This window comes from Dama dama, chromosome 1, assembly GCF_033118175.1.
Source record: "Dama dama isolate Ldn47 chromosome 1, ASM3311817v1, whole genome shotgun sequence".
Classification (NCBI taxonomy): Eukaryota; Metazoa; Chordata; class Mammalia; order Artiodactyla; family Cervidae; genus Dama; species Dama dama.
In genome coordinates, this window is record NC_083681.1 from 10,269,448 (window position 1) to 10,281,475 (window position 12,028).

Here is a 12,028-nt window from a genome sequence, read left to right on the forward strand (position 1 = left end):
TAAAGCCATGGTGGGGTTCACATGGGAGAAGGGAGAAAACACAGGACACAGAGTAGATGCTCACAGAACACTAGTCCCAACTAAGTACGCTTGCAGGATACAATCAAAACATAAACCAACTGCAGCTGAATGAATAAGGGAGTTAAGTTATAAAAAGATTCCTTTGGTTTTCTGAGTCACAGACTTCATGTTCCACAACAGACTTTCAAGACACTGCGCTCAACTCTCTTTTGTAGGCTGTTCATGTTCAGCTACTTCTCAAGGTTTTTCTCCTAATCCCTCAAAATTCTCATAAAATCTGGGCAACTCTGAGAATTAGGAGGATCTTACAATCAGAAATCAGGAAATCATATTTCTCCCTCTCTGATCTCTTTTCCCCCATTACAGACCTGAACTGACATATCTTGTTGGCAAATCTGAAAGGATACAGTCTAGCACTGCTAGACATAAATATAACACAAACCACAAATGCAAACTAATGTGAAAATTTTGATTTTCTAGTAGTCACAAGAAACTTAAGCAAGTGAAATTTAATATTTTATATGGTGTATTCAAAAGATTATCATTTCATCAACATGTAATCAATATAAAAGAGGATTTAATGATATTTCTTTAAAAAAGAAAGGCTTTCTTTTTTGTACTAAGCCTTTGCAATCTAGTATGTGTTTCAGGTTTGGAGCATATCTTAATCTACACTAGTCTCATTTCATGGGTTTGACAGTCATACATAAGTAGTTGCTACCACACTGAGTAGTGTGAGTCTAGAGATTATGAATTAGCTACCATCACATTCCAAATAAAACATGACAAACAGGGGGAAAAGGTCATTAAAATCATATAGCTAATGGAGAACTGAGTTTAAAAAGCTGGCTTTCTGTATACTTCAAAAACAGTAATTTATAAAAAATATATAAATGCCCCTCGTTTTCCATATTTTAGACCCAGATACTCCTAAGAATAATGAAGCTGTAGGAACATCTTTTCCTGGTACCACCTGAGCATTCTGTAGACATTTTATCATAAGTACGAGCTGACCCTTAAACAATGTGGGAATTAAGGATGCCTATATGCTCATGTGCGTGTGTGTGCACACAACACACACACATCCTTTGGAACTCTGTGTATAACTTTACAGACCAGTCGTGGCATCTGATGCTCTGCATCTGTAGACCCAACCAACCCACAGACTGTGTAGTACTGTGGTATTTATAGAAAAACATCCGCATATAAGTGAGATCCACATGGTTCAAAGTCGTATTGCCCAAAGGTCAACTATAGGAGGATCTTGACATGAACTGAAATCAAGGAAAATTAGTCTCAAATGATTATAATAAAGCAAGAATATTATTTAATGGGAATCAACAGGACTATTTATATTTTCTACTTGCTATCACAGAATCTGTTTAAGTCACATCCCCAAAGTATTTTGCTTTACTCTAATGCTTATTTGTTAAACAAATCTCAGCTAAACTAGCATAGATTGCTTCATTTCTTCAATATAAAGATTTATACAACAGGAATTGGATTTCTGCAGGAAATAACCTTCAAAGATATTAAAGTATCCTCATGTGTTTTTATCTTTATAGCTCCTGGGGGCTTTGTTTTTGAAATCTTAAAAGCTTTTTTCCTCTAAATCAATTTGTAAATGTAGAATGGAGCATGCCCATGTTCGAGTGCTCCTGTTTCTATTCTTCTCAGTACGGGGGTGGAAATTAAGTAAAATCCCATGGATGAGACTTTGTGGCTGGAAATGGAAGGAGACTAAACTGACAGTACTATTTGGTTTGGCCAGACATTCTAACAAGAAAAATCCAGCAGCCAGGAAAATGTTTTGGAAGAAGGACAAATTTAACATCGACCTTGACTGTGGTGTCACCAGAAAGGCATGCATTTCAGAAGACTTATCAGACCATCCCAGTATGGGATACCACAGAGGGAAGGAAGAAAACACATCTCAGTTGAAGGACAGTTTCCACTTCTCTACCTGTACTGTCATACGAAGTCACAAATTCTTAGCATTCCTTCTGTGACCTGTGAGCAAACGATTTTACAGTCTTTTCCTATATACCTGATGTCATCTTACAGAATGGTCTGGTTCACTGTTCCCAGACAGGATGGGCTATAAAAGAGTCTTGGATGGGGAAACAGGCTACACGCATGCCTCTTCAGAGGAGAGAGTTACTGCAGCTGTGAAGGGATCATTCCAGGTGCGAGGAAGACCCCGCAAAGCAGAGGAGCACAGTATCTGCAGGGATTGTGAATGCCTACAGAAGGAGGGGGAAGGGAAAGCATCGGAACTAATGAGGACACTCTAACAAAGAGCTGAAATTCAGAAATCCCAAGAGGCAGGCCAGGGGGGGAAGCGTGCCAACAAGGAGACAGGCTTCAAAAACCATGAAATGACTCAGAGGCAGGACCTACTCCACCAGAAGAGGAGGAGGAATTTTAAGAATCAGTCATCTTCCTTGATGAGGGCTTGTCAGGCTGACCATATGTCCATGAACCCCAGATGAGTTTCAGAAAGCCCCGTAGACATTTATCAGACCCCAAAGCAACTGCTAAATAAGAGGCTATCAATTCAAACTAGGGGGTTTGAGGACTTACTGTTTGGCAAACAGGACTTGCAGTCAAGGCTGTCATCGCAGTGAAAGCACTCAGTCGTGCCCGATTCTTTGTGACCCCATGGACTATACAGTCCATGGAATTCTCCAGGCCAGAATACTGCAGTGGGTAGCCTGTCCCTTCTCCAGGGGTTCTTCCCAACCCAGGGATCGAACCCAGGTCTCCTGCATTGCAGGCAGATTCTTTACCAACTGAGCTATATCAAGTTAAATTCTTGAGCCTGTGGTGTGGTCTCCAGTCCCTTAAAGCCTTCGAGGTGAAGGGTTGGTCTTGGAAACGTGCGAAGCGGCCAGCAGAAAGGCAGCTGGCTCTAGCTGAAGGGACAGAAGTGAAGCAGGGATACAGAGCCAGGCAGGGGCTAAGACTCTTCCTGGACTCTGCTCTGTCCCAGCTTCCCATCACCTTTAGGTAATCACTGATGGGTTTCATCAGGAAATAAAATTTCCAAATATATTTAGAAATGTGTCTTCCCTTCTCCCTATCATCCACTAAATAAGGAATAGGGTATTTTATTGCTCATAATAAGTAGTTTTTTTTTTTTTAAATAAACTGACATAGGAAGAAAAGAGGGGTTAAATTATATATTTGATTTCCTATATATTTTATGATCAATACTCTATCATCTTGACTATAGAACTTACCGTTATTCATCACAGATGATACCTCATGAAAATGCCTATTCAGGCAATATTGTAATATATTAAGGTATTACTAGGGAAAAAATGCCAAGAAAACGAAGTAAGTTTATAAAGACCAGCCACCTGTTCTTTTCTGCAATGCAGTTTACATTAGGGAATCCATTACTTTTTATACCGACTTAGGAAAATAAATGACTTCACTGGAAAGTCAGGCAGGTCTCCGCCTTGTAAGGAAGCAGAGTGGAACAAAGGAAGAAATACAGCCTTACCTTCTCTCCCTTCAACTAAAAGTTTGGTAAATGGGTCACTTTAGTGGTGAGGTGTTTTCCCTTAGGTATATGCAATATACATGCTTTAATGTTAAATTTTAGGCTTTTTAAATCAACAGGGTATTTCAGAGCAGTGTTAGATTTACAGAAAATCTGAACAGAAATTAGAGTTCACACACACCCCCTTTGACCCTTACCCACACAGGTTCCCATTATTAACACCTTGCATCAGTGTGGTACATCGGTTACAAAATGATAACCCAAGATTGATACATTATTATGAAAGTTTACAGTTTACATTACAGTTCACTCTTGGTATTGGACCTGCTGTGGGTTTTGACAAACGTATAATGAATAACATGTATGCACCATTACAATGTCCTATAGATTAGGACATTTCATTGCCCTAAAGTGCTCCATGCTCCACCTACATACCCTCCCACATTCTCTCCTTTTATTTTCAAAAACCATAATTGTCAACAGAAAAAAACTGCAAATTTTGCTTAGAAGATGTATTAACAGCTACTATTTTATACAGAAAATAGATCTTACCGGTTCGACAAATTCAAACTTCTTTTTTTCCTGAACCTCTTGAATTTTAAAGACATATTCTAGTGATGCCTCATAGAAGTTCTGATGTTCTCGGTCAATCTGTGTATCTGCCTAAAAAGCATAAAAAGGCAAATCATGACATAGGGAGTGATTATTGAAGGTTTGTGTTAGAGAGGAAATCAAATATTATTCTATTCTGAAACCTTTTTCAAAAATTAAGTCCTACAAAAAGTTTGAATATAGCAATTGTATCTTGGGAATACAAAGACTATGAAAACACAGTCCTTGTCCAAGAGATCTTATAGTGTATGGAATGGGACGAAAACATACACACACAAACAGAGCAAACATCCAACACTCATTAAATTAAAAATGATTATAAAAGGGTATGTAAATCCATATGAAAATCTAAGCAATCACAAAAGAGAGTCTAAATTCTGGGGAAAAAAATGGTGGTGTTCTGAGTTGAATCTTAAGATGAATAACTGGCCATGAGTAGTCAAAGATAAAAAAAGGGGTCACTCCCGTGAAAACGTAAAGAGGGATGAAGAAGTCTGACAGAGTCTGCCTTCAGAGTAAGTGGAGGGAAGGAGGGAGAGGCAAGGCTGGAATAACACTACAAAAGATCCTGAAAACTGCATGTGGTGGTTTAGTCACTAAGTCGTGTCCGACTCTTGCAACCCCATGGACTGTAGCCTGCCAGGCTCCTCTGTCCATGGGATTCTCCAGGCAAGAGTACTGGAGTGGGTTGCCATTTCCTTCTCCAGGGGATCTTCCTGACCCAGGGATTGAACCCAGGTTTCTTGCATTGCAGGCAGATTCTTTGCCACCTGAGCAACAAGGGAAGCCCTGAAAACTGCATAATGTCTCGATTTAATTGAGGAAGAATCATCTGAGAATATTCAAGAGCAGGCTTTCCTGGTGGTTCGGAAAGTAAAGAATCCTCCTGCAGTGTAGGAGACCTGGGTTCAACCTCTGGGTTGGGAACATTCCCTGGAGGAGGACCTGGCAACCCACTCCAGTATTCTTGCCTGGAAAATCCCCATGGACAAAGGAGCCTGGCAGGATGCAGTCCATGGGGTTGCAAAGAGTCGGACACGACCGAGCGACTAAGCACACACTTTACAGAGAGAATACTCGTAACAGGGTTCCCAAAGCAGAGGTTCTGAGCAATGACTCATGCTGCAACAACGCTGTGCACATTCTCTTCCCTCTTCTATGTTCATCATTGTCCTCGCATGCTGTCTTTAGAACTGACTGGTTCAGTAAAAAGGCATGCTTTTACCTTACTTTCACTGCCCAGCTACACTACTCCTCACCGCCAGCTGAGATTACTAAAGGCAGATGAGTAGAATGGCCTCTCCAGAATACTAAGTATCTGCCAGCAACAATTTGGGAATAGGACATTGCTTTGGAGCCATTTTACATTGATAATTTAACCAAAAAAAAAAAAAAAAAAAAGCTTAAAGAAAGATAAAACTAGGTTTTCTGGCTTTGACAGCATAGCATCTTAAAACTTCATTTGAAAGAAGGACTTTTAAAAATACTTACATAATTAAAAATAACCCAATAAGTAGTTCACTAGCGATGGTTAAACTTGAGAATTCCAAGTTTATAGTCTAATATATCAGAAAGTGAAAGTGTCAGTCATGCAGTTGTGTCCAACTCTTTGCAGACCCCATGGACTGTAGCCCCCCAGGCTCCTCTGTCCATGGGATTTCCCAGGCACGAGTACTAGAATGGGCTTCCACTGCCTTCTCCAGGGGATCCTCCTGACCCAGGGATCCAACCCGAGTCGTCCTCATTGCAGGCAGATTCTTACCATCTGAGCCACAGAAGAAAGCCACAATACATCAGAAGAAAATATAAATCAAGTGGGAAATTTGGACCAGTAGCTTTTCAGGACCCTAAGTCAGTATTTCACACAAATTATATACATTTTCATCCTACCACTTAGAGGAACACACTATTTATAGAATAAATGGTAAGGGGATATAGGGGGTGGTATGCTAATAAAGTTTAACAATTGGCTCCCGTGGGGGTGGGGGGAGATCTCTATTGACACCATTGGCTGGTCTTTGTGGTATAAATATTCCCAAAATAACCAGTTCCAAAGCTCAAATACAACATCACTGAACCAATGAGAAAGAGATGAGAAAACTGGCCCTCCAAGAGAAAGCTCCAGTACACCACAGGGTGTAAAAGATGCAAAAATATTTTCGGTCTCAGAGATAACAGTCTATCCCACAAGTTATTTCTGAAGCTTCTGTTTAAAAGATGAACTTTGCAGTCAGCTCGCACACAGGAACAAACCTGAATGCCTGAAACTCTCTTAGAGCCTAAAATGCTTATTTCTGGTTAACAACGCTGTGCGTAAAAGAGTTCGCAGAGCGGGCATGCTAGCCATTGAAAGGCCTACTCTGATTAAAGAGCTAACACTGGTAGCAGAGTTCCCCAAGGCAGAGGGTCTAAGCAAAGAGGCGTGCTCCGACACTAGGGGAACGTGGATTTTAGGAGGGTTCCCACCTGAAAGGAAGGCGTGAATGAGCAAGGGGGCGTGGTCAGCTCTCCTGCCAGGTCCTCTGGCTTCACCCCAGGCTTTGTAAATCACGACTGTGTAACAGCTGAGAGTCTTACAGCACAGGCGCGGGCCGTCACAAGGAACTCTTGTGGCCACGGGCTACCTGTGTTCCGGAAGCGTCTGTGAGCTCCACCTGAAAAAGCCCCTGGGGCCACCTTGCGGTGGGGAGGCTGAGTCACGCTGCCGCCGCGGTCCACACCGAGGCGGGAAGACGGCGTGTCTGCGGCTCTGGCTGCTGCGCCAGTGGGGAGAGAAGAAATGTGTTCGCAGCTCCTGCGGCTCCTCCAGTCTTCCCGTTTCCTTGCTCGCGCCTTGCCTACCATGGGTTCCACGAACAGTGTGCAACAGTGTCAACAGCGAGACACCACCCGCCTAACGGATGAAACTAGTTCACCAACGCTAAAACCGTGCAAGCAATACGGGCTGTTTTGAACCCCTGCTTTGTATCTGGGAGCCTGGAATTTGCGTACATGACAAGCAGAAGGTGTCTACATGACCAGCCTCCAGTAAAGACCATTGGCTCTCAGTCTACGAGATTCTGTGTGAAGTCCCTCAGTCGTCTCCGACTCTTTGCGACCCCATGGACTGTAGCCTACCAGGCTCCTCCGTCCATGGGATTCTCCAGGCAAAAGTACTGGAGTGGATTGCCATTTCCTTCTCCAGGGGATCTTCCCTACCCAGGGATTGAACCCACATTGCAGACAGACTTTTTACCGTCTGAGCCACCAGGGAAGTCCCTTAGGAGATTCTAGTAGGTACCATTCCACGTGCGTTGTCATGATTCCTTGCTGAGGGAATTAGGTCCTGTGTGAATTAAATCCCTTGGGAGAGGATTCTTAGAAGCTTGGGCCTTGTTTCCCTTAGACGTCAACAACTAAATTTACTACACAAATCTTCTGTGAAAGGTCATCTAGAATGCACGTACTAAAAGAATACAATAGCTTAATTCTCTTTTTCTTTTCAGTACCAGATTTAGAAAGACATTCTTTTACCTCAGATGAATTCCTTTAGTCCTTGAGCTCATAGCGTGTATCAGTTGCTATATACTCATTAGCAACTGTGGTCAAGTATTTTGTACTGGAGAAATAAGTTAACTATTTAATTCATAGTCCAAACTTTTAAAACTGAAAGGGAATAATAATTACTCCAGAACAACAGATTGCTTAAGTAGCTGTTGTTTACGTAGCAAAGTCATCCCAGTAAGAAACCAAGTTAGGTACATAAGAAAACCATACAGTTCAGCAGACCGCAGATACCTAAATTCCTCCTCACACACTCTAAGCTGTCTCAATTCAAACTAGAGGAAAAAGGGATAGTGAAAAAAAATATCACTCAGGTGACAGCTGTTGATTTATTCCCAGAGGAAAAAGGATTTAAGCTGGATGCTGAGGAATGGAGACGTTCAGAGAAGGTGGAGATAAAAGAAGAGTTTTAGTGAGGGACTAAAGTCAAGAGAGGTTATGCTCTGGTAGATGGTGCAAAGGGGTTTGTCTGAAACTGTCGGAGGCGAGAGCTGAGCCAGCACAGAGAGAATGAGTACACACCGCATCTAGTAAACCAGGCAAGGACTGGAGGAAGGTGTGGTCAGGATCAGAGCTGGACTTCAGGAAGGTCAGAAGATTATCGTGAGCGCAGTGTAGAATGTACTGATTCAACGGAGAAGCTGGGTGCACCTGAACAGAAGGGGACCTCTTACTTGATACGGGTAAACGTGTTTGGTATATCCTAGTAAGACAAGCTTGAGGACGTGGGTGTGAGAAGCAAAGGGGGGAAAGTCGAAGATAATTTTGACACAAGAAATAACACCAAGCATTAACAGAATTAAAGACGTGAGCAGCAGGGTCAAATTGGAGAAAACGGGTGAGATTTCACACATGTCACTATGGGGTCGTAGTAACACGTCAGTGGATAGTGCAGAGGTGGTCAGGATGGGAAGCACGGTGGGAAACACTCACTGAGATGTCACAGACAATATGAAAGGAGCAGAGCCTCTGGGGATGCAGAGAAGGATAAGAACAGCAGTAAGTAGGACCTGAGGGGTTACCTTCACTCAGGAGGTGGGCGAGGAGGTCCTGCTGAAAGCATCTTTACTTACAGATACTAATAGAAACCCAAACTCTTGGCTCCTAAAAGGAACCCCTATACTCTTCTAACTATAAAACTGATACATACTTATTACTAGATTCATTGTTCATTATTATAACAGGGAAATGTAAAGATAATAAGTTAGCTGCAGCCTCACTATAAATAGTTTGATGTACAACATGCACACAAAAAATTACTTTAAAAGACATGAATAATAGTATATATTCTGGTTTAAATCCTGTTATTCCACACTTAGACTAACAAATATTCCCAAATGTCTTTAAATGTTTTTTCAAATAAAAGTTTCACAGTCATATCAATTCTGTTTTTGGCCAAGCTCTGTTTGTGTATTTATCCCAGTCATTCTTTTGTGCTATTTTGGATGTTTCTAAAATTTTTATTGTGAATAACTCTTGGATCAACATATTCACACAACTTATTTTTATACTCATTTCTAATCATTTCTTCCAATCAAATTCCTATCAACAGAAATCATTTCAACTCTCTTGCACATATAAGGTTGATTGAAATATGGTCAAATATACCTCAAAAGTTTTTGAATGATTTCATATTCCCACCAGAAAAGCCAAAGTCTGCTCAGTTTCCCATACCTTCACTAGCAATGGATATTACCTTTTAATAAATTAACATGCTGCTACTATTATTAAATTATACTTTTAAAATGTATGATATAGAAACATAATGTTTATTATGGTTTATATTTCTTCTTTGATGAAATGCCCTTTCATATTCTTATTCCATTTTTTCCCACTAAAACCTTTATCTCTTCCACACTGATTTCCAAAAACATCTTATATGTAGGAGATGGTTGTCCTGTGTCATATAAGTCCTGTAATACTTCATCTTTTAATTTGATTTAAGGTCTTTTGAAAGAGACAGATTAGTTTTATGCATTTTGGTCTTTCTACATTTCCTTCATGATCTCTTCCTCTTGGTTTATGCTTAGAAAGAAATTATCTATTCACATTTCAAATATTACTTCTTTTAGTCTACTGTAAAGTCCATAATTTTGACAAGTCTATTTCCAATTCTGTGTACTCCAATGGTGCATCTAATAGATGGCCTTGGAGCTTTACCAACACAAGCTGACCCCTAATTCAGTCCTGGTAATGGGTAGTCACTCGGGTTTCCACGAGCAAAACGAGCAAAGACTCAGCTGTGTCCTTGAGAAGGCACAGAAAGGTCTTTCCGAGAACAACTTCATAGGCTTGGTGTCGACAGAAGGACCAGAGCTGCTCTGCAAGGGAACAAATGAATCTAATGCCATGTTACTGAATCAAACATGTGTGTAGCAGCATCTCCCTGTAACAGGTTTGACTCTTGGAAGGACCGAGGGAAAAATAGAAAATAACCTACATTTTTCCTTTTCTATACTATATGCTCAGAGGAGTTGCTTTACACAGTATTTGTGTTGTATTTGTATTTGTATTGTATTCTATCATGGGCTGTGCCTCCTGGAAAAAAAAGTGTGTGTGTGTGTGTGTGTGTGTGTGTGTGTGTGTGTATGTGTTTGTGTGGTGGGGCAAATGGAGGATGCTACTAACCATGTTATAGGTTTTTCTCCTAGCATCCAACTAAATATCAAGCCAGAATGAATATTCTATTCCGTCATATCCCAACGGATTAGGAGCCACTAACAAGTATTAAATATTGAGCTACACTGTCAGGGAAAATTAAAGCATAACCTCTAGAGGACTTTAAAATTATGATAGAGTTAGGAAGTCAAACCAAGCAATCCTAAAGGAAATCAGTCCTGAATACTCACTGAAGGACTGATGCTGAGGCTGAAGCTCCAATATTTTGGCCACCTGGTGATGAGGGCCGACTCACTAGAAAAGTTTCTGATGCTGGGGAAGATTGAGAGGAACAGGAGAAGGGAGTGGCAGAGGATGAGATGTTTAGACAGCACCGCTGACTCAATGGACATGAATCTGAGCGAACTCTGGGAGACGGTGAAGGACAGGGGAGACTGGTGTGCTGCAGTCCACAGGGGTGCAAAGAGTCAGCCAGCTAAGGGCAGCCTCTCATAGTCACCAAGAATCTGGCAACTCTTCAGAGACTCTATGAATTACCCTTCATCTGGAGGCAGTCAATTTTTGGAATGTGCCTGGGCCTTGTCTTTGGTACATGATGGTGACAACCGGGGGAGCCTTTTCTACAGATGACCTCGTCTGCATATTGCATTCTCTCTCAGGTTTATTCTAAGGCAATGTTTAAAAGTTTAAATAGATATGCATTTAAGAAGTTTAGAATATGTGAACACAATATTAAAGAACAACATAGTACACTATAAGATTAAAAATGTTCATGAAAATTAAAAATATAATTTCTCTTAATAATCTTAATAACAGATTTTTCTCCACTTCACATTAGCCCCAAAATCTTTCCATAGGCACCCAACTGTCTATTAAATTATCCTGTTTTAATAGCAGGTATTAATAACAAGTTATTCATTACAGTGAAATACAAATCTTTCCAACGTTCAACATTTTAAGTGAGGAAATTCAATTCCCTCTAGGGGAACATAAAAATACAGTAAAAAGGAATCAGCAGTAACTCTTCCATGCCTTTTGACTGCAGTTCCACTGCACTTGAACTCGTTAAGCATGCCTCGTGGCTGAACACGAAGGTCAGAGAAGTAAGGATAGGAGTAAGTAGGGCAGAGCACCAAGCTGAACTTGAACAACAGTTCAGGAAGGAAGGTGACTTTGCTAGGGAATCCGAATGAGACATTTAAAAGAGTTCAGCGATGCAATCCCTAGAAATACAGAGAGGAGATGGAGACGAGACTGAAGAGGCTCAGGACCCTGCGCCACTCCCTGGGGCGGGCTGTGGGCAGTGACAGCTGCAGGGGACCCAGCTCAACGACTCCCGCCCGGGTCAGCTTTGAGACTCACCACTGTGCGCTGGGGGGAGTGTGGGTGGTGAAAGACCACAGGGCCATTTAGAAAAACGAACAAAACATATGCTATCACTAGAGTGAAACTGCATCACTCCTCAGTAAAAGAATTCAAGACAGTATGGTACTGGCACAAAGACAGAAATATAGATCAATGGAACAGAATAGAAAGCCCAGAGATAAATCCACGAACCTATGGACACCTTATCTTCGACAAAGGAGGCAAGGATATACAATGGAAAAAAGACAACCTCTTTAACAAGTGGTGCTGGGAAAACTGGTCAACCACTTGTAAAAGAATGAAACTAGAACACTTTCTAACACCATACACAAAAATTAACTCAAAATGGATTAAAGATCT

General features: G+C 41.2%; 1 protein-coding gene across 2 annotated transcripts in view; it reads right to left on the minus strand.

Moving 5' to 3' along the window:
* The window catches only part of ARHGAP42 (Rho GTPase activating protein 42), a 318,240-nt gene that overhangs the window by 76,288 nt on the left and 229,924 nt on the right, over positions 1-12,028 (minus strand). For both annotated transcript variants that reach the window (XM_061143598.1, XM_061143589.1), the window contains exon 6: positions 4,082-4,192. In XM_061143598.1, the coding sequence (XP_060999581.1) occupies positions 4,082-4,192 (111 nt within the window). The remainder of the gene's footprint in view (positions 1-4,081; positions 4,193-12,028) is intronic.